This window comes from Schistocerca gregaria, chromosome 3 (genome assembly GCF_023897955.1).
Source record: "Schistocerca gregaria isolate iqSchGreg1 chromosome 3, iqSchGreg1.2, whole genome shotgun sequence".
Classification (NCBI taxonomy): domain Eukaryota; kingdom Metazoa; phylum Arthropoda; class Insecta; order Orthoptera; family Acrididae; genus Schistocerca; species Schistocerca gregaria.
In genome coordinates this window covers 628211012-628235003 of record NC_064922.1, presented here as the reverse complement: position 1 = coordinate 628235003, position 23992 = coordinate 628211012, and the positions used below count along the sequence as shown (strand labels likewise).

At 39.9% G+C, this 23992-nt stretch overlaps 1 protein-coding gene across 1 annotated transcript in view; it reads left to right on the top strand.

Annotated features, from left to right (window-relative positions):
* LOC126353882 (nucleoprotein TPR-like) overlaps nucleotides 1-23992 on the top strand; it is a 342294-nt gene that overhangs the window by 119050 nt on the left and 199252 nt on the right. The window contains exon 12 of the mRNA XM_050003086.1: nucleotides 20289-20561. Coding sequence (XP_049859043.1) covers nucleotides 20289-20561 — 273 coding nt within the window. The remainder of the gene's footprint in view (nucleotides 1-20288; nucleotides 20562-23992) is intronic.

Below are 23992 nucleotides of genomic sequence, written 5' to 3'. Positions count from 1 at the left end.
ACAGTGTTTCACAATTCCTGTAAAAAAGTTTCTACAGTTTGTAGAGAGGACTTAGTATATAAAGTTTTGATAAGGAAATGTACCATTTGGATTTGCAATACGTTTGAGGATCAGATCACTTTCAAAGTGCCTGTTCCACAGTATGTACACGAACTGAGAAGAGTTCACTGTCATCAGTCTCTGTTGTACCTGGGACATAACATACCAGTTTTATCCAACTGCCACAGCTACAAGAATTTGGCATGTTTGTAACTAGGAGGATTGACAGTGGTGCTTCTAGGACATGCTGCACTATCAACTTTGAACAGGATGTCCTTCATCACAAAAAAGAGAACCCGACAATGAGTAGTTGACAAATTGCCCTTGCCAAGAGCTCCTGTGCAGCAGCACACAGGTCAGTGCTCATTGTCTCCGTTGCGTGCATACCATGAAGCAAATTCAAAAATGGTTTGATGTTCAAACTTATTTTACATCCAAACAGTACTTTCACAGACATGGGTTCCTTATCAAAACTTTATCTACAAAGTCCCCTCTACAAGCCCGAGAAGCCTGTATAGGTGTTTTTATCTGTGAACGAAAGGTGACTTTAAAAAAAAAAAAAAAAAAAAAAAAAAAAAAGTGTGTCATTGACTCACCATGCAGCAGTTTTGTTTCCTGCCATGTCCCATACCCTCCCCTCAAAAAGAAGAAAGCCTGTAGGTAAAAGAACACATGCTTTGAGGTAACAAAACTAATATATTTATTGTATGGGAAATTTCCTATGTTTGATGACACAGATTGTCCTGAAATGAAACTTGTCAGACAAATCATAAAATGATCAACCTTCTATAAATGTCTTGGTCTCATTACCAAGATGGAAAGATAAAGATAAAATTAACCCTAAAAGGATCCCATTATTCATGAGAATATGGATGGATCAGGAGGGGTGCAGAAGAATTGAAGCTCCTTGCATAGGAAACACTTTAATGTTTTTGTCTCCAAGAGAGAAATTTTAAAGATACGGATGCACCTGTGTTATGGGGCTACAATGAACTTATTAGTGACTAAGCTAAATGTGGGATGGTTCTTTCTACTAATGCTGCGAACCTCTTCTCACCAATCCCACCTTCACTGTCTTTCTGACAATTAAAATCACTGAAAAAAACTGTCACCGTGGTAAAAAATACGTAGGACAAACAATATGCTGTGTACAAGAACAGTGTATCAAACACCCATCTTCTATGGCACAACAAAACTGCAGAGGTGAAACTTTGAATTTCCATTGGCCATTCCATGGATCATAGAGAAGTCAAGATCTGGCCACAGCCTTCCTATTGTGATTCAGTGATCAAGGGAGCAGTGGAAATACAATTAGCAGGCAAAACATGATGAATTGTAACAAAGGTTTGGAGCTTGACATGTCATGGAAACCACATCTGCACTCTCAAAGGAATTATTGCTGAGTCTTCACTGCCTGGTTACTCCAATACGTACCATCCAGTAATAATCAACCAAGAACTTCATAAGGAGTGTGGATTATCTGACTCTGCACTTGCTTTGTTTTACTTCCGGGTGCAAAAAGTTTTGTCCTTGACTATAGCTCTTGTTTCCAACAGTATTATATCGGACACATGCCCATTTGCTTCAGAATGTTGTGTCAGATGGTTTAAATTTTGGTAACAACTTGCCTCAAAAATGGTTATATTGTTATCAGCAGAAATATCACAATAAGAAATAATAATATCTCAGATGCACATGCGAAATATGATGGAATAAGAGTCCACGATCTTAGCATCAGAGCCAGATAGGTAGCACACTTGCTGCATGCTTCACAGATGGCATCACAACTGACTCAGGCCAGCTTACATGCCGTATTCTGGCATGGTTCAAGGGCATTCTTAATGACAGCTGTCCTCCGTGTAGTGATACCAAAGCAGTCATAGTAATGTGTCAACTGCTTAGTTTCCATAGTGGTGTCAGGTGGTGGCGTTACATCATCTCACCCCATAGCAGCTACTACTGAGAGAGGAGGGCATAGGTGTTGTCCATCTTTTAGAGTCTGTTGGTCGAGAGGTTGAACACCAAATCTGCCAAGAACAGTTGCCTAAAAGAATACCCGCACAGGTTGAATTTCAGACCTTTTGCTGTTTCAAGTGTCATGTATACAAAGCTATGGAAAGAGTCTGTCCTAAAAGCATTGTTGATTTTGGGGGTCAGCTACCACCAGAAAATTTACTGGGCAAGTAACTTGATTGTGAGTAAAACTAGAAAATTTCCTATCATTGGCACATTATGAAATCCATAGGCTCAAAGTTTTGTCTTGGTTGCCTGCAAAGGTGGTGACCCTAAACTTAAGTCAATTTGTTTGAGGAAACAGAAGGACCAGTGACCAGGCGTAATTTCACAGGGTGTTTGCATACAAATGCATGTAAGTAGCTTTGCAGGATTGCATCTTGAGAAGTCTGCACTTCAGTAGGTTATCACTCACTTCCATAGGTTAGGATGTATCTGTATCACAACTGGTACAACATATATCTTGGAAGTCTCCCATTTTGCAGCACTAGTGGCATGTTAAACTTCACTGGAGGCATGTGCTGCGTACATTGTGAAGGAAGCATTGCTTAAAACCAGGCCATAGCAGTGTCACTGACATGGCACATCTTCACTGGTGAGGTTTTCACAAGATTGTCCAGGTCATAAAGCTGGTGAAGGCCGCACCAGAGGTGGTGTGAGATCCTGTGTGACTGATGTCAGAGAGGTGACTGCTTGGAAGTCATCTGTCATAAACAAACTCTGAGTATTGTGGAGAGTTTCATAGGCATTGCTTTCCTCAGAGAGGAATCTGATTCCCATAATATGTTGTTTCTCACTTCAGAGTCAAGGGTGAGACACACCGTAACATTCCTGATTAGTGTGTCTGTCCATACGAACATTTAAGATTGCAATTCCTTCTTAACTGATAGACTGGCGCACTTTTTCAGCTACCAAAAACCCTGTCTGCAATAATATGTTTCTCCATTGGAAAATGTTCTTGTAATAAAGAAAATGTTCTAGACTACTGAAGTTCCGCCAGATTCATTAACAGCTCCAATGTTTATGTTAGATGACACTGGGGGGGATTTTCAGAGAACGTGGCTTTTGTATTTCTGTGTCTTCATATCATTCACTAAATGATGGAAAAGTTGTAAATATGAGTAGCACAGGAGATGTTCCTGCTACATTCGCTGTAGCTTATATTGCCTGTAATACAGCTGTCATACCCTAACAGGGTTTGTGTTAGTAGTTATTGTTCCTCCATGGTAGAAAAGTGCATAATTTCATTTAACAACAATAATAAAAAAAAGTTTAAACATTGATTTGCATGCATCTCACTTCCCGAGTCATCGCCACTTTTATAAAAGATGAGTTACACAAGAGCTACTGGGGACATGCCAGAATTTGTTTACTATAAGAGATTTGTACAGGATACACCTTGGACACAGTGCAAGCTAAGTTCAGCCCACACCATATCAAAGTTCCGCCTATGACAGGAGGAGTCCATGATACTAGCAGCTGAACCAAATTGGTTGCACACTTGCTGTGCATCTCAACTCGCTTGAGCTGGCCCTTGACTGGCTTGTATACCAGATTGTGGCATGGTTTTGTCAAAGGGCATGTTTAATACCAAGTGTTCTCTAGGTTGTGGTGCCACAGCAGTTAACAGTAATGTTGTACCAACTACTTAGTTTCTGTAGTAGCATTGGGTGGTGCTTATACATTATTTATTTTAAAGGATATGAGCTGGGCATTATTCTCACTTGCTCCACTGTTTTCTCTGATGGTGGCTTCAAGTTGTGCGTACCTGAGCAATTACCAAATTATGACATTAATGTGTGCAATTTTTAAGGGACTGGGGCTGGTGAGAATTCATTAAAGAAGAATATTTGTTATATTCTCAGACTCGTGTCCACAAGGAGATAGAAAACCAAAGGCAAGAAAGATGGTGTTGTGCGAGTTGTCAGGATGTAGCAGGATAAAGGCAGATAATGCAGCCAACAAAGAAGCCATGAATGTATGCAAAGAAAGGCCTGAAATACTGTGGGCCATTCCCACTTGCTGTCATCTCTATGTTGAGTAGAAGAATAATGTGTCAGTGGGAAAAGTGCCAAATCAACCATCTCACCTTGACACGAACCCAATACTAGCCATAGCGATTATATGAAGTGTTTGCTTCCTGGGGTAAGAAGGTGCTATACATACACACTCATCTTCCTTCCCCATCAAGTTGATCAGCTAATTTATAAACATTGTCAAGTATCACTTTCTGTATAACATATTTTAACAAGATGTGCTTTATTTGATGATGAGGTCAGCACTCATTTGATGTAGAGATTTCCCTCTTATTTTAGATGACTAGTGTAACACATCTTTTGTTTCCTTTTTGAAGTATTTCAAAAGTTCCCTTGAATTATTTCAAAAGTTCCCTTGAATTGACTGCCTTTCACTCTCCCATGTTTTAAAATTATCATCAGTGATCATCCAATTGCAAGTATCGGGGAAAAATTGCTTCAGTACATTTATTTGACTGTTGCTTGTTTCAGTTAGTAGAATTTTATATCAACGCCATTTTAGTTTTGCTGCACAAGGAGTATATGCACTGGAAAGTGTGTGTGTTTTTTATAGATGTTGTTGTTCTCTATTTGAATTATTGACAACTAATGTTTGAGTATATTTAGGGTATCTTAGAAGGTATGGTACATCTTTAATATATTGTTGTTGTGGTCTTCAGTCCTGAGACTGGTTTGATGCAGCTCTCCATGCTACTCTATCCTGTGCAAGCTTCTTCATCTCCCAGTACTTGCTGCAACCTACATCCTTCTGAATCTGCTTAGTGTAATCATCTCTTGGTCTCCCTCTACGATTTTTACCCTCCACGCTGCCCTCCAATGCTAAATTTGTGATGCCTTGATGCCTCAAAACATGTCCTACCAACCGGTCCCTTCTTTTTGTCAAGTTGTGCCTCAAACTCCTCTTCTCCCCACTTCTATGCAATACCTCCTCGTTAGTTATGTGATCTAACCATCTAATCTTCAGCATTCTTCTGTAACACCACATTTTGAAAGCTTCTATTGTCTTCTTGTCCAAACTAGTTATTGTCCATGTTTCGCTTCCATAAATGGCTACACTCCATACAAATACTTTCAGAAACGACTTCCTGACCATTAAATCTATACTCGATGTTAACAAATTTCTCTTCTTCAGAAACGCTTTCCTTGCCATTGCCAGTCTACATTTTATATCCTCTCTACTTCGACCATCATCAGTTATTTTACTCCCTAAATAGCAAAACTCCTTTACTACTTTAAGTGTCTCATTTCCTAATTTAATTCCTCAGCATCACCCGATTTAATTTGACTACATTCCATTATCCTCATTTTGCTTTTCTTGATGTTCATGTTATATCCTCCTTTTAAGACACTGTACATTCCGTTCAACTGCTCATAATATATTATGACACACCATCTTGCATAGTTTTTATGACCATTCAGTCAATCTCAACATATGTGCCTTTGATAGATGCACAACATCCAATCCATATTAAAGCTCTGTCCACACTTGGCACAACATTCTCACATCAGTTGTGGCAATAGCAGCAGCAAATTAATTCCTTAAATCATTGATAAGGTTGACAGGCATTTGGTAGGCTGTGTCCTTGGCGCACCCCAATAGAATGAAGTCCATTGGTGTAAAGCCAGATGACTTAAGAGGCCAGGGATTTGGAGCACCCCTGCCAATCCAGTGATCTGAAAGCATCTGGTCAAGAACATGTGTCTCAGTCTGAGCCCAGTGTGATGGTGCGCCATCTTGTTGAAAATCAACCATGTCTTGTCAGTCAGCCAGTTGTGGTAATGCAAACAGCTCCCTTATATCAAGGCAGTTGTTGGAACTAACTGTGTTCCCTCCCCTCCCCTTTGAGAAAAAGAATAGTCCCACAATGCATTTACAATGAAACGCCACCACACATTCAGTTTTGGGCTGTCCCACACATCTTCCACCACAGTATATGGTTCGTTTGATCCCCATAGGTGAACATTGTGTTTCTTTACTTTATCACACAAGCGGAATGTTGCTTCGTCAGAAAACTTAGGTTCTTTAGAAAATTTCCATCCTCCTCTAAATGGTGAAGAACGTCCACAGCGATTTGCATATCTTGTGGATTCTTGCCCAGTTTCAATTCATACACCAATTTCAGTTGGTACGGATACATCCATTAATGTTTCTGAAGGACCTAATTCTTGGTCACGCTAGAGGTTTGCAGCTTCTGCGACACCATCCAGACGCGCTTCTGTGATGAATGTTAAAAAGCTAACCGTATCTGTTCCATGTCAGCTTCACTTGTTCCAGCTCCAGTGATTAGTTCCAGTTCCAGTTTGTGTAGTATGATCCTTCGCATCAACGCTTCCCATCTGCTTAAAATTCCTGTAGCACCAGCATATTTACATCTGCAAGTGTGAGTTCTTCTGGAAGTTCCTTTACACCTGTGTGTCTGATTTGATCTGAATGAACTTTTCCACACAGTGAGCTTTTACTTGACCCGTTGTCATTATGCTTCTGTCATGACAACTGGGAACACACACAAACAAAACTTTGAGTTTGTCTATCACAGCCAAACATGATGTGAATATCTTAATTAGTGTGGATGTTATGATGCACTGAAGTTGTAGCTTACCATTTGAGACACCCTGTATGTGTAATGGGTTCTGGTAAGCTATGCACTTTAATTAAAGAAGCAACTAACTCCTAGTTTACTAACAATAAGATACTTTTTTGCGTTATTCAGTTAAGTATGCTATCTGGATGCGCCTTCAAAACACTTGAAGATTATGGTACCTTCTAAATTGGCTTGTCAGTGTGATTCTTTGGCAGTGACCAATCTCATATGACGTTGTTGTGATTTTAAAGTACTGTTGCTCTTCAGTCAGGGGTCAGTGCTAGCTTATTTGTATCTGATTATAGATCATTACTTTTCTCCCCTGTTAGTTTTCACGTGATGAAGGGGAACGCTATGGAATGACTGCAGTCTCTTTCAGAGTATTTGGATTGGCAGCATTAGCAAAGGTGTTTGATGGATTGTGAGGCTTATTCACGCAGTCACAGTAATTCTGCTTACTGGGAAAAGCTTTGTTCATCATTTCACTAAATGTGCATGTGTGTATTCAAATTCATTTTGGAGTGACAAAATTGTAAACAATAAATTAAATAAGGTATTAAAGATTATAAATAAATTGTAGGAAATATAGCAAAATATATTTTTAAAAATAAACAGCGTGTGTTCTACAGAAACTGTTGCAGTTTATGTGGCAGATCCTACTGCAAGATTATATGGGGGATTTTAATCCAGACTAGTAAGACAGAGTAAAAATCAATACCAAACTGTAAACAAACAACACATCAGGCAAGAAATTAGAAATATAGATTATCAGAGTTAGATTAAGAATTTGGTTGCATTCCAGATTAAGTGAAGCTCTTTGTTCAGTCTCTTGGTAAATAAAAACTTTGCAGGTGTAAATGTATTGTTTGCCTTTGGTGCAGATCAACTCTATTCAATAGCTAATGGAAAATGTATTACAACCATTGAACCCAGCAGTGCTTCACAGTTGCTAAATATGTATGGGAATTGGATGTACATCCTAACCATCTCTTCCCCTCCTCCCTTTGTCCATGTATTCTTCCTCCCCTATTCTCTATTAATTGCCTCCTCTCCCCTCCTTGTTAATCTCCCACCTCTCTCCACCACTACCAGCCTCTCTCTGTCCGTCTCCTCCTTCAACACTCTGTATATCCATTTTCCATCCCATCTCTCTTCCCCCTCTCTCTAATCTTGAACCTTATTTATTGTTTTGCCAATGGATCCTTGATTAGGAATTGATGTTGCATAAAATGAGTTATTAAATCTGTTGGCGTCATTGGTATATGACGTGCATTGACAGAATTGACATAGTTTAAATCTGAAAACAGGTAGGATTACAAAGTTTTGGACAATATGTGTGTTCAAATCATAAGCCAATAAGCCACAAATAATACTTCCCTGTTTTTTGTGAAAACCGACGGCTGGGAAGAAAACAGAAGAGCACTTAGATATTTATACAGCTTTTGTTTTAAATTGTATAAAAGATGAAATAATATATATGGGAGAAATAATTTGTCTAATGTTTTAAATGTCTCACTATTGCAGTTACTGACTGCAAGAAAGAAAACCAAACCACTCATTTTCACAGCACAGGGTATCACAGCATTTTCTTTCTCGCAGTCTGTTTTAACAGAAAATCTGTATGTTTTTCTTTTAAAATATTTAGCCTACGTTCATCTGAATATTTGTAAGAGTACCATGCAAAAAACTCCAAATAAATAGGTGTAAGACTTTTAGATAAATTTTTTACAATGTTTTCCCATAGAGCTGATGTCCATCTGAATGTTTGTATAGTAAATCGGTCACCTTTTTTAACTCCCGAGGGTTTGTCTATAAAGCATTCTTGGACAGTAATTTCAAGGAGGTATTTGTGCAAGTAGTCTAACAAAAGTGAAGAGAATACAGAGGCTGTGCAGTAGAATTATGTGCATGACCTTCACAATAAATGGATATCACTCCAAAATTTCAATTGTTGTTGTTGTTATTGTTGACTTCAGTGCGAAGACTAGTTTGATGCAGCTCTCTGTGCTACTGTAGCCTGTGCAAGACTCTTTGTCTCCGAATAAGTACTGTAACCCTCATCCATTTGAACATCTTTACTGCACTTGTCTCTTGGGCTGCCTCTGTTGTTTTACCCTTCACTTCCTTCCAATTGTCATTTCCTTGATTTCTCAGAATATGTCCTGTCAACTGATCGCTTCTTTTAGTTAAGTTATGCCACAAATTTATTTTCTCCACGATTCTCTCGAGCACCTCCTCATTAGTTATATAATCTACCCATCTACTCTTCAACATTCTTCTGTAACACCATGTTTCAAAAGATTCTATTCTCTTCTTGTATGAATTGCTTATCACCAACATTTCACTTCCATGCAAGACTATGTACCAGACAAATACATTCAGAAAGGGCTTCTTAACAGTTAAATCTATATTCACTATTAACAAATTTCTCTTCTTCAGAAATGTTGTTCTTGCCATTGATAACTTTTTAGACCACACTCAGTTATTTTAGTGCCCAAATAGCAAAACTCATCTACTACTCTTAGTGTCTACATCTACATCTACATCTACATCTACAGTTATACTCCGCAAGCCACCCAACGGTGTTTGGTGGAGAGCACTTTACGTGCCACTGTCATTACCTCCCTTTTCTGTTCCAGTCGCGTATGGTTCGCGGGAAGAATGACTGTCTCAAAGACTCAGTGCGCATTCGAATCTCTCTAATTTTACATTCGTAATCTCCTCGGGAGGTATAAGTAGGGGGAAGCAGTATATTTGATACCTCATCCAGAAATGCACCCTCTCGAAACGTGGCGAGCAAGCTACACCGCGATGCAGAGCGCCTCTTGCAGAGTCTGCCACTTGCGTTTGCTAAACATCTCCGTAACGCTATCACGGTTACCAAATAACCCTGTGACGAAACGCGCCGCTCTTCTTTGGATCTTCTCTATCTCCTCCGTCAACCCGATCTGGTATGGATCCCACACTGATGAGCAATACTCAAGTATAGGTCGAATGAGTGTTTTGTAAGCCACCTCCTTTGTTGATGGACTACATTTTCTAAGGACTCTCCCAATGAATCTCTATCTGGTACCCCGCCTTACCAATAATTAATTTTATATGATCATTCCACTTCAAATCGTTCCACTCGCATACTCCCAGATATTTTACAGAAGTAACTGCTACCAGTGTTTGTTCCGCTATCATATAATCATACAATAAAGGATCCTTCTTTCTATGTATTCGCAATACATTACATTTGTCTATGTTAAGGGTCAGTTGCCACTCCCTACACCAAGTGCCTATCTGCTGCAGATCTTCCTGCATTTCTCTACAATTTTCTAATGCTGCAACTTCTCTGTATACTACAGTATCATCTGCAGCAACTATCTACTAGGTTATTTATATATATTGTGAAAAGCAATGGTCCCATAACACTTCCCTGTGGCACACTGTAGGTTACTTTAACGTCTGTAGACGTCTCTCCATTGATAACAACATGCTGTGTTCTGTTTGCTAAAAACTCTTCAATCCAGCCACACAGCTGGTCTGATATTCCGTAGGCTCTTACTTTATTTATCAGGCGGAACTGTATCGAATGCCTTCCGGAAGTCTAGGAAAATAGCATCTACTTGGGAGCCTGTATCTAATATTTTCTGGATCTCATGAACAAATAAAGCGAGTTGGGTCTCACATGATCACTGTTTCTGGAATACATGTTGATTCCTACAGAGTAGATTATGGGTTTCCAAAAATGACATGATAATCGAGCAAATAACATGTTCTAAAATTCTACAACAGATCGACGTCAGAGATATAGGTCTATAGTTTTGCGCATCTGCTTGACGACCCTTCTTGAAGACTGGGACTACCTGTGCTCTTTTCCAATCATTTGGAACCTTCCGTTCCTCTAGAGACTTGCGGTACACAGCTGTTAGAAGGGGGGCAAGTTCTTTCACGTACTCTGTGTAGAATCGAATTGGTATTCCGTCAGGTCCAGTGAACTTTCCTCTGTTGAGTGATTTCAGTTGCTTTTCTATTCCTTGGACACTTATTTCTGTGTCAGCCATTTTTTCGTTTGTGCGAGGATTTAGAGAAGGAACTGCAGTGCGGTCTTCCTCTGTGAAACAGCTTTGGGAAAAGGTGTTTAGTATTTCAGCTTTACGCGTGTCATCCTCTGTTTCAATGCCATCATCATCCTGGAGTGTCTGGATATGCTGTTTCGAACCACTTACTGATTTAATGTAAGACCAGAACTTCCTAGGACTTTCTGTCAAGTCGGTATATAGAATCTTACTTTTGAATTCACTGAACGCTTCACACATAGCCCTCCTTATGCTAACTTTGACATCGTTTAGGTTCTGTTTGTCTGAGAGGTTTTGGCTGCGTTTAAACTTAGAGTGAAGCTCTCTTTGCTTGCGCAGTAGTTTCCTAACTTTGTTGTTGAACCACGGTTGGTTTTTCCCGTCCCTCACAGATTTACTCGGCACATGCCTGTCTAAAACGCATTTTACAATTGCCTTAAACTTTTTCCATAAACACTCAACATTATCAGTGTCGGAACAGAAATTTTCGTTTTGATCTGTTAGGTAGTCTGAAATCTGCCTTCTATTACTCTTTCTAAACAGATAAACCTTCCTCCCTTTCTTTATATTCCTATTAACTTCCATATTCAGGGATGCTGCAATGGCCTTATGATCGCTGATTCCCTTTTCTGCACTTACAGAGTCGAAAAGTTCGGGGCTGTTTGTTATCAGTAGGTCCAACACGTTATCTCCACGAGTCGGTTCTCTGTTTATTTGCTCGAGGTAATTTTCGGATAGTACACTCAGTATAATGTCACTCGATGCTCTGTCCCTACTACCCGTCCTAAACATCTGAGTGTCCCAGTCTATATCTGGTAAATTGAAATCTCCACCTAAGACTATAATATGCTGAGAAAATTTATGTGAAATGTATTCCAAATTTTCTCGCAACTGTTCTGCCACTAATGCTGCTGAGTCGGGAGGTCAGTAAAAGGAGCAAATTATTAATCTAGCTCGTTTGTTGAGTGTAACCTCCACCCATAATATTTCACAAGAACTATCCACTTCTACTTCACTACAGGATAATCTACTACTAACAGCGACAAACATGCCACCACCGGTTGCATGCAATCTATCCTTTCTAAACACTGTCTGTGCCTTTGTAAAAATATTGGCTGAATTTATCTCTGGCTTCAGCCAGCTTTCTGTACCTATAACGATTTCAGCTTCGGTGCTTTCTATCAGTGCTTGAAGTTGCGGTACTTTACCAATGCAGCTTCGACAGTTTACAATTACAATACCGATTGCTGCTTGGTCCCCGCATGTCCTAACTTCGCCCCGCACCCTTTGAGGCTGTTGCCCTCTCTGTACTTGCCCGAGGCCATCTAACCTAAAAAACCGCCCAGTCCACGCCACACAACCCCTGCTACCCGTGTAGCCGCTTGCTGCGTGTAGTGGACTCCTGACCTATCCAGCGGAACCCGAAACCCCACCACCCTATGGCGCAAGTCGAGGAATCTGCAGCCCACACGGTCGCAGAACCGTCTCAGCCTCTGATTCAGACCCTCCACTTGGCTCTGTACCAAAGGTCCGCAGTCAGTCCTGTCGACAATGCTGCAGATGGTGAGCTCTGCTTTCATCCCGCCAGCGAGACTGGCAGTCTTTACCAAATCAGATAGCTGCCGGAAGCCAGAGAAGGTTTCCTCCGATCCATAGCGACACACACCATTGGTGCCGACACGAGCGACCACCTGCAGATGGGTGCACCCTGTACCCTTCATGACATCCAGAAGGACCCTTTCCACATCTGGAATGACTCCCCCCGGTATGCACACGGAGTGCACATGGGTTTTCTTCCCCTCTCTTGCTGCCATATCCCTAAGGGGCCCCATTACGCACCTGACGTTGGAGCTCGCAACTACCAGTAACACCACCCTCTGCGACTGCCCGGATCTTGCAAACTGAGAGGCAACCTCTGGAAAAGGACAAGCAGCCATCTCCGGCCGAACATCAGTATCAGCCGGAGACAGAGCCTGAAACTCGTTCATCAGACAAACTGGAGAGGCCTTCCGTTCAGCCCTCCAGAATGTCTTTCGCCCCCTGCCACACCTCGAGATGACCTCCCACTCTGCCACAGATGAGGGATCAGCCTCAATGTGGGCAGTATCCCGGGCAGCCACAATCGTAGTCCGATCGGGGGATGCGTGGGACGAGCTGGCCGTCCCCGACAAACCCCCATCCGGACCCCCACAGTGATGCCCATTGGCAACAGGCTCAAGCTGTGTGACCGAAGCCAACACTGCCTGAAGCTGGGAACGAAGGGATGCCAACTCAGCCTGCATCCGAACACAGCAGTTGCAGTCCCTATCCATGCTAAAAACTGATGTGCAAAGAACGTCTGAATTAATCTACAGAGAGCACAAACAATTCGACACAAAATTTATACAGTTATTAAAATACAAGACTGGCTAGTAAATGCAATAATGCTGCTACTTGCGCACTGCTGACACACTGCTTGGCAGAGGAAGGAGACTACGCGATTTTACACTATTCAGGTACTTAAACGCGATGCTACAACTCTCAAGTACTATAATATGCCCGAAATTTATGAATTAAACAATGCAAGTACCAAAAAAAAAAAAAGCAAATAAATTAAGAATTAAACTATGTAAATGAGTGAGCTAGGAGTATACGACTTTCTGCTGCAGCTGCTTATCCAACGGCGGCAGGGAGCACACTCTCTTTTTCTAATCACAGTCTCGTTTTCTAATCTATTCCCTCACCATGACCTGATTTAATTCAACTGCATTCCATTACTTTTGTTTTGATTTTGTTAATTTGTGTCATGTATCATCCTTTCAAGACTACCCATTCTGCATGACTGCACTTCAGAGTCCTTTACTGTCTCAGCTAGGCATATTTTTTTGATTTAACTTAGGCATTTGATTGTGTTCATCACAAAATATTGCTCCAAAAGTTGGACCATTGCGGGATACAGACAGAAAAAAGTCATTATTAACACTGTTGAGAATGCTGTGATGTGGGATCCAAGTGGGGCACAGCCAGTTGGGAAGTGCCCAAGGGATCAGTTTTGGGGTCACTCCTGTTCGTTATTTATATAAATGATATGCCCTCTAGTATTATGGGTAACTCTAAAATAGTTATCTTTGCTGATGACGCTAGCTTGGTAGTGAAGGCTGTGTGTCCAACATTGGCTCAGTTTCAAATAGTGCAGCTCATGATATAAGTTCATGGCTTGTAGAAAATAAACTATCGCTAAATCACAGTAAGACTACGTTTTTACAGTTTTTAACACACAATACAGCAAAACCTGATGTTTTAATTTTACATAATGGGCATATGATTGGTGAAAATGAACAGTTCAAATTTCTAGGTCTTCAGATAGATAGTAAACTGTTGTGGAAAGCCCATGTTCAGGATCTTGTTGAAAGACTTAATGCTGTAATTTTTACTCTTTGAACGCTATCTGAAGTAAGTGATTGTTCGACACGAAAATTAGTCTACTTTGCTAATTTTCATTCACTTATGTCATATGGTATTATATTTTGGGGTAACTCTTCCCATTCTAAAAGGATGTTTATGGCTCAGAAACGTGTGGTTCAGGCAATAAGTGGTGTAGGTCCGCGAGCCTCTTGTTGACCCCCGTTCACATATGGCCTCATTTTGACATTCACCTCTCAATATACATAGTGATGATGATTAAAGTTAAACTTTCAAAACTCTGTAGAAATAACACCATTGGTCAGAATGACGTCAAATTGCAACGGAATATTATAGGAGAAGGGGTAAAACTTACGGCAGAAGAAAAAAATAGTGTGAAAATTTATGAATAGATGGTGTTGTATGTAATAGAATACACAAATCCAAACACCTGTTATGCGCATGACCCATTGAAGTTGGTATAAACATGCCAGGTACATGGCTTTTCCTCCTTTCACGTCTGTGACATTCACCATGGTTGTCTCAATGCCTGATCGCACTCTGCTTGTAAGGTTGTATTACAAGAATGATGACTGTGCACATATCACTCTGCAGAAGTTCCGGGCACTGAATGGTTTGAAAAAAGGCATTGGTGCGATGACTGCTGAGGGTCCGGAGAAAATGATTCATAAATTTGAAAAGATTGGTTCTTTTGGTGTGTAACCTGGTAGAGGGAGGTCAGTGGAAGCAGTGGCCACAGCAATGCAGGAAGAGACAAGTGGTGGTGTGCAAACATACCCATGAGCACAGTGCATAAAATTCTACTAAACGTCCTTTTTTGCTATCCATTCAAAATTACCCATGTGCACGAGTTGCTTCCTGTTGACCTGCCAGTGAGAGACACCTTTGCTTTAGAATTCATAGCTCCGTTGGAAGTGGACAATGATTGTCCGTGGAAGATTTTATGGGCAGATGGAGCCCATTTACATCTGACAGGATAGGTCAATACACAGAATTGTCGAATATGGGCAATGGAAAATCCACACGCAAATCAACCAGTAACACTTCATCCTGGAAAGGTCACTGTATGGTGGAGGTTTACAGCATCATTTATCATAGGGCCATATTTTTTGTTACTTATACCGTCACTGGTAAGCGCTATGTGTGTCTTTTGCGCAACCAAATCATTCTAGCTCTCCAACAACATGGATGTGTGGATGGGATCATTTCATGCAAGATGACGCACCTCCGCACATTGCAAATCCAGTTAAGCAGCTGCTGAAGCGCCATTTCGGAAATGCTACAATTATTAGCCACCATTTCCCTACAGCCGGGCTGTCCCGATCACCTGGTCTTAATCCGCGTGACTTCAGGCTGTGGGACTATCTGAAAGATGATGTGTTCAATGTTCTGATAGCTGCATTGAAGGCATGCATTGCACAACACATTCCAAACGTGACCCCAGAAACACTTAGATCAGTTTTGGAACATGTGTTTCTCTATTTCAATTTCTTGCAGAAAACGGTGAACAGCATATTGAACATGTTTTGCTGCAGTCACATGGAAATTAATAATATGATTTGATTTTGATTGATGGTTTGTGTGTGATTTTTGGCCTGAGGACAATTAAATACAGGTTTTTGTCATCTGCTGTGATATGACCTTGCCGTGGTGGCTGGGCTTACATAACTAACAGTATCACACCTGTACACCCATGCACACAGAGTAGTACAGTTTGTTTCATGTCAGACATACACCTTAAGCATTGCTGTATGATTCATTTGTGATTTATAGTCGACCACTATTAAATTATGATGATTAAAGTGCCACTTTTGCTACATGTTGTAACTACTTATTTTTCTTTAGCCATACGTTTTCCCCCTTCTCCGATAATATTCCATTGCAAATTGGTGCCATTCTGACCAGTGGTGTTATTTCTACAGCTTTGTGAAAGCTTAACTTTAATTATAGCCACCCTGTATACAGTATATTCCTCACTGTTGTTTCTTGTTAACAATATCAGCTTATTCCCAAAAATAAGCAGCTTGCACTCTGTTAATACTTGGCAGAAATCAAACCTCCATTTGGATCGGCCTTCCTTAACTCTTGTGCAGAAAGGTGTGCAGTTTGCTGCCGCAGCCATTTCCAATAAGCCACCACAAGAATTCAAAAATCTTAGCAGTAATCCACATGCTTTCAAATCAAAACTGAAGAGCTTCCTCATGGGTCACTCCTTCTATTCTGTCGAGGATTTCCTTGAAAAATGAAGCTGATTCTTGTTGTATTGTTGATTGCTTTTACTTAAACTTATGGCTTGACTTTTTTCTGGTTCATAAACATTTTACTTATATCTATTATTATTTTTATGTTGTAATTTTATGTACTGACACGTTCCATGACTTTGGAAATTTGTTCCTTAATTTGGTCCTGTGGAACATCACATGTAAATAAATAAATAATACAATGTCATTGAGAAAGGTCAATGTTTTTTATTTCTTATTTGTAAACTTAAGTTCCTTCTCCAAATTTTTCTATTACATTCTGTACTACTTGTTCAATGTACAGAATGAATAGCATTGTGGATAGGCAAAAACCCTGTCTCTCACCCATCTCAACCTTTGCTTCCCTTTCTTGTCCTTTGACTCTTTGTAACTGCTGTCTGCCTTTTTTTTTCTTTTCTTTTCTTTTCTTTTCTTTTTTTACCATGTTGTAAAAATATTTTACTCCCTCTATTTTACCCCTACCACCTTCAGAATTTCACAGAATGTATTCCAGTCAACATGAACGACTGGCTCTCCAAAGGATGTCAGAGGACTTCTGAGGGAATTTCGTGTACTCCAGGAGGCTTATTTTGGCTTAGGTTTTTCAGTGCTCTGTCAAATATATATCACAGTATCGTATTTCCCATCTCATCTTTATCTACTTCCACGCCTTTTCTTTTTTCCTCATCTTTGTCTTGAAGTTCACTTTCCTTGTTTAGCCCTTCCACATAGTGTTCCTTTGCTTAGCACTGAATTTTCCATCGGAGCTCTTGATACTCATGCTGCCGCTTCTCTTTTTTCCAAAGCCCTCTTTGATTTTCCTGCAGGCCTTACCTAACTTCCCCTAGATATACGAGGGGCGTGCAAAGTCCGAGAGATGGCTTCACTGGTGCGTATCAAGGTTGTTTTTAGTTAGTACCACCTTTGGAAAGAATGCACACTATGTTTCAGCCATATTGGTATATTTCTTTGTGTCTGGCATTCGTGTGTATCAAGGAAGTCAAGTGATTGTCAAAAAATGGTCAAAAAGAATTTTGTGTGGTGATTAAACATTACTTTATGAAAGGCAAAACACCTCAGGAGACTAAAGAGAAGCTTGATAAACATTGCAGTGACTCTCCACCTTTGATTAGAACAGTTTATAAGTGGTTTAAAAATTTTCAGAGTGACCATATGGGCACAAGTGCTGCTGATAGTTGTGGGTACCCTGTGGAGGCTACGACTCCAGAATTCATTGATAAAATCCATGAAATGGTGATGGATGACAGAAGAGTTAAGGTGCATAAGATTGCTAGTGCTGTGGGCATATCAAATGAACGGGTACATAATATTTTGCATGAACATTTGGACACGAGAAAGCTGTACGCAAGATGGGTTCCGCGATTGCTCGCACTTTACCAGAAACAAAATCCTGTGAAGTGTTGCAAGGATGGTTTGCAGCTGTTCAGGAAGAATCCACAGGACTTTAAGCATCGTTTTGTCACTGTGGATGAAACATGGATACATTACTATTTTCCTGAGACCGAAGAACAATCTAAACAATAGGTTACCAAGGAAGAATCTGCACCAAAAAGGCGAAGACCATTCCTTCAGCCAGAACGGTCTTGGTGACTGTCTTTTGGGATTTGCAAAGGACAATCTTAATAGACTATCTGGAAAAGGGTAAAACTATTACAGGTGCATATTATTCATTGTTATTGGACCATTTGAAAATTGAGATGCAAGAAAAACGTTGGCGATTGGACCGCAAAAAGTCCTTTTCCATCACGACAATGTACCAGCACCCATGATTCATATCTCCCCCCCCCCCCCCCCCCCCCATTCTCCAAACTTTACTCCCTCGAACTACTATTTGTTCCCCAATTTGAAGAAATGGCTGGTGGGTCAAAGATTTGATTCAAATGAGGTGGTGATTGCAGCAACTAATAGCTATTTTGCAGACTTGGACAATTCCTATTATTTGGAAGGGATCAAGAAATTAGAACATCGCTGGACAAAGTGTATAAGTCTAAAAGGAGATTGTGCCGATAAATAAAGAAGATTTACGTCAAACACATAAGTAGTTTTTATTTTTGCATGGACTTTCCAAACACCTCATATACATGCTTCTAAAGACTTACGTTTGTCCTGTAGCCAGTCCGGCTTAGTCGATTTGCACTTAGTTTTATTTTTTGCTTTTGTCAGTTAAATTCAGTATCCCCTACATTATCTGAAGATTTCTCCTAGGCCTTGTCTTTTAACACGTTTGATTCTCGGCTGCCTTCACTATTTCGCCTTTCACAGCTACTCATTTTTCTTTTATTGCGTTCCTTTCCCCTGTTCTAGTCAGTTGCTTTTGAAACTCTCAGCAACCTTTGGTTCTTTCAACTTATTCAGATCCTGTCTCCTTAATTTTCTAACTTTTTGCAAATTATTCAGTTTTAATCTGCAGTTTACACACAATAAATTATGGCCACAGTCAACATCTGCCCATGGAAATGTGTTACAGTCTAAAATATGGTTCGAAAATTGCTTTCTTATCGTTATGTAATCAATCTGAAACAATAATCCAATGTGTCCATGTCTCTTTCACATAAACCACCTTCTTTTGTGATTCTTAAACCAAGTTGGTGGAGATTGGATTATGCTTTGTGTAAAATTCTACCAGGTCGCTTCCTCTTTCAGTACTTTCTTCCAATCCATATGCTCCTACCATGTTTCCTTCTCTTCCTCTTCCCACAACTGAATTCTGGCCCCCCATCACAGTTAAATTTTCCTCTCCCTTAACTTATTGAGATAATTTATTTTATATCATCATAATTCTTTCACTCTCTTCTTCAACTGCAGAGCTAGTTGGCATACAAATTTGTATCACTGTGGTGGTCGTTGGCATTTTGCATCTCTTGGCTATGACAGCGCGTTCACTATGCTGCTCTTAGCAGCTTACTTTCATACCTATTTTCTTATTCATTACTAGACCTACTCCTGCATTATTTCTTCATCCTTCGACTGAGCTCCAGTAATCCCCACTGTAACCAATTTCAACCTATCCAGTTCACTTTTTAGATTTTCTAACCCCTACTCAATTTCCCCTTTCTTCTACCAGCCATGTTAAAAATTAATTTACAGAATAAGTCTTCACTTGCAGAAATATACTCTATGTGAATTTAATGTAGTAAAGGAGTTTTGCTATTTGGCGAGCAAAATAACTGATGATGGTCGAAGTAGAGAGGGTATAAAATGTAGACTGGCAATGACAAGAAAAGCATTTATGAAGAAGAGAAATTTGTTAACATTGAGTATAGATTTAAGTGTCAGGAAGTCGTTTCTGAAAGTATTTGTATGGAGTGTAGCCATGCATGGAAGTGAAACATGGACGATAAATAGTTTAGACAAGAAGAAAATAGAAGCTTTCGAAATGTGGTGCTACAGAAGATTGCTGAATATTAGATGGGTAGACCACATAACTAATGAGGCTGTATTGAATAGAATTGGGAGAAGAGGAGTTTGTGGCACAACTTGACTAGAATAAGGGATCGGTTGGTAGGACATGTTCTGAGGCATCAAGGGATCACAAGTTTAGCATTTGGGGGGTGGGGGGGGGGGCAGTGTAGAGGGTAAAAATCATAGAGATGAATACGCTAAGCAGATTCAGGAGGACATAGGTTGCAGTAAGTACTGGGAGATGAAGACGCTTGCACAGGATAGAGTAGCATGGAGAGCTGCATCAAACCAGTCTCAGGACTGAAGACCACAACAACAACAACAACAACAACAACAACAACAAATTTAATGTTTGTCATGACCTAAATTTACTGGCTGAAAGCTTCATAATACTTTTTTAACAACTTCTGTGAAGTTAAATTACCCTTTTTCATGTTGTTCAAAGTTCGGAAATTGACTACTTTCTTATTTCTGTTTGAATTACTATAGATGCTGGATGAAATGCAACGTCGTCTTGAGCATGCTGACCTACAGATAAGGAATCTGCAGCGTGATAATGAAGTGCTGCGGAATGTGCAGATTCGCTCTGCAGCCCAACAGGAATTGCTAACTGTTGAACAACAAAGAACTGACTTGTTATTCAGTCATCTAGAAAAACTACAAAGTAGTATTAGCCAGTCTGAAGAGGAGGGTCGTTTACGTCTGCAATCCTCACTTGAGAAATATGTAGCTGAGTGTGCAGAATTGAAGCTGAAATTGCAGGTAAGATTTCTCAAAAATATCTGATTTTGCTATTGAGTTCTTTTCTTTAACATATTTTCATTTGTCTGTTGCTGCAATTTCTGGTAAAATTGACATCCTGCCCCACCTGTATTCTTTTGCATATTTTCCAGGATTCCTCCTTTCCATATTATGATAATTTCAACATCAGAAAAATTCAACAGTTTACTTCGTGCAGGAGATGCCATGAATATCAGTGACCGACATAGGAAACAGTTAGAGACACTTATAGGAACACACAACAACAAAACACATCTCTTTAGCACCCATAAACTGTGGATTTTTGATTGAGATAAAGACAAGGTGTAGAAAGAAGGATAAGTGGAGAAACTAAAGTACAAATCATGAGGGAAAGAAGTTGTTATTAATTTTTGTACTGTTTGGCAGGTGGGGTATTGGTGTGATGTCTGTCTTTTTGTCTCGAGTGTGTTACATTGACCACGTTTCATCTCCAGTCACAGTAGAGCTCAGAAAACCTTCAAATTCAAGCTACTTAAAAAATTGTCGACACTATTTTTCTTGTGCTCCTGTGTCAGCTATTTTGGGGTCCATTGTGTGCACAGTTTCTGGTATCCCAGTGTTTCTACCAGTGCCTTGTATAAGAGAGATCTGGAAAGTTGTGAGAACATCACAGAAATTTCATCCGATATCAGTCAGTGGTCTTCACAGACGGTTTCCTTGATTTTTTTTAATACACGAACTTATCAGTCAAATGGAAGATCTTCCATTCCTCTGTTCACCATGAACATTTGTTCTCTTTCCACTAAACTTGTTACACTGCTTTAACACACTAATTCTGTTCATAGCTCGTTTGCCTTAAACTGTTGTGATTCATGAAAAAAATTTGGTAGGTGTCATTCATTCTATGAAATAGGAAGCAGATCACAGCATGTGGCTTGCACGAGGTGGGATTTCTCACCAACATTTTTCATGCAACTGGACACTGCAACCTGAGTTTACATTCTACCGTGTCCGTTTGATGCTCATTCTGATCAGGGGCACCCCCTCGACCACTAACAAGGGAGTGGTCCAATAACAAGACAAGTCGAAACATACCCTGAAATATTTACATCGGAAGAAGACAATGAAATAAATGCACTGGCAAAATTTTAGCTGCTGAGAGGCACTGCAAGCATTTAAATAACAAGAAAAAGAAGCTGAAAATTGCCAAATTCGCAGTACACCAGGCAGCAGTAAAAATGTACAACATTGCTGGCACTGCAGCAACTAACGTGCGCAACTAGGTTCACACACAGCCGAGGTCGGCGGTACATTTATAAACAGGAAACACTGTACAACCTGATAGTAATTTGTAAAGGACGTTTCAGGTTACCATTCATTGATACTCGTAGTTTCTCTGACTTTACAGTACACAGTTACTATTCACTTGAATTAACTACTCAAGTAACATCTATTACAAATTCAGTTGCTTTTTGCAGTATTGGGAAGTAAGCTGAATTAACATTCACTGTGCTTTTGTAAGGTATACCTGCCAATTGTACTGTTCTTTTCTTCCAGTTGCACGGTAATGTGGAATCCAATTAACATTCTCAATTTAGAATGATGAAATATGAAGAATGCCGTTTCCAGCCAAAATCCCGTAATTCTCCTGAGGATGTACATATATATCATTTGTTAGTTGAGTTCCTTGACATTTATTCAAATGATATTGACATTTTGTTTGAAATTGTGGATACATTAGAAGAAATAGGAAATAACTGTGAAGATTCCATGAATTGTGGTTCTGAAGAAGAACACCTTCCATGCCTAAAAAAGGACACGTACTGCAATAGCTTTCAGCGGCAAAGAAAAGGCAGTGAAATGTTTGTTAAACAAAGGAGGGAAAGGATTCTTGAAGTTACGCAGTGTGCAAAGGCACTTTTGTTTCATAAAATCAGAGCAGGAACTGTACAAATAGCAGAATGAATTGCATGAAGTAAAAAATATGCTCCAAATGGAAACCAGAACCATCTGAATGAAAAACTGTTTGAAATATTTAGAACTCCCCCTGAGAGGCTACACACCGTTACCGATGGAGATCTATGAGGCTGGGCCCTTTGAATTGCATCTGACCTGAATGTTGATAATTTCCAGGCTTCGGTGAAATGGCTATGCAGGTTCAAGAAATTGTACAGAGCGTGAAGTCGCAAAATTACCAAGTTTATGTGACGTAAACGTGTAGAGCAGGCTGACAGTGATAGTGTTGCAGAGAAATTCACAGCTGATGTAAAGATTGCTGTTATCCTCGCAACTGCTGTTTATAATGCTGATCAGTCAGCTTTCTTGAAAGGACTCTGTGCACATCACAGTGATAAGTATGAGTGCTTTACTGTTTCCACAGCTTTATATCTGCCGTCAAGAATCACAAGGCAAATTAGGACTAACAATAAAAAATGGACTGTTTGGTTGGAAAAATCTTGTAATCAATGTACCAAAATCTGGAAAAATGGGAAAGAATAATTTTCAACATTTCGTTCAAAATGTATTCCTACCAGCTGCAGAAACTAATTAATTGCTTTTGTTAGATTCAAGGTCTGGATGTAAGGATGCTTCTGTTTTTGTGGAGTATGACGAAAAATCTATAGATTAATGTGGATTCCCCCTGAAACTACTAGAATTTTTTCGACGGTGTAAAGCATTTTTCAGGAAATTATCAGACAACATAATTTCCGACACCTCTCTTTCATTTCAGGTTTATAAGTGGAACATTATTCTTAAGCTCCAGTCATTTGTGGATGACCACACTGTACGAATTTGATGAAATATGCCTGGTATACAGTTCAGTATGTACAACAATGGCCGGGACCATTTTTGACCCCATCTCACTGTCTAAATAAAACTGGTGGTTACTGCGATGTGCCTGACTGCAATTTTTCCTTTGTTCTGTGTGCCTGGTGCAAGAAAAATGTTTGTTTTTGTCTTTCAGTAGACACTTCACATTTTTTGTGGTAACTACAGGGAATAAACAAAGAACTGTTTCACTGATAGTCAGATGTACAGCACTGAAACATTATTATAAGGAATGGCCTATAAGAATTGTTGTAAAATATAGTACTGGAAGAGAGATTTCATTTCAACAAATTACAAGACGTCGTTGATGGAAGTCGTCTGTGACATCAAACACTGCCATGATTTTATTTTCTCTGCTAGCCACTTTTACCAGAATTATGTGTGCAAGAATTGAACTGTCGATTTGAAGTTATTCAAAGAAAATGTTTGTATAGTTTAATCCAGGATTCCTCCGGAGAAAACAACCTAAAAAGCATGAGCAAAAGAGAATTCTGTGTGGTGCACCCAGTAGGCCTCTTGCAGGTCTTTCAACTGGATGCCATTGCAGCTGCTTACGTATCCCTAACCTTCTCCAGTCACTCAATAGAAAAATGAAGACCTGCAATTTAATGAGGAATCCGAAT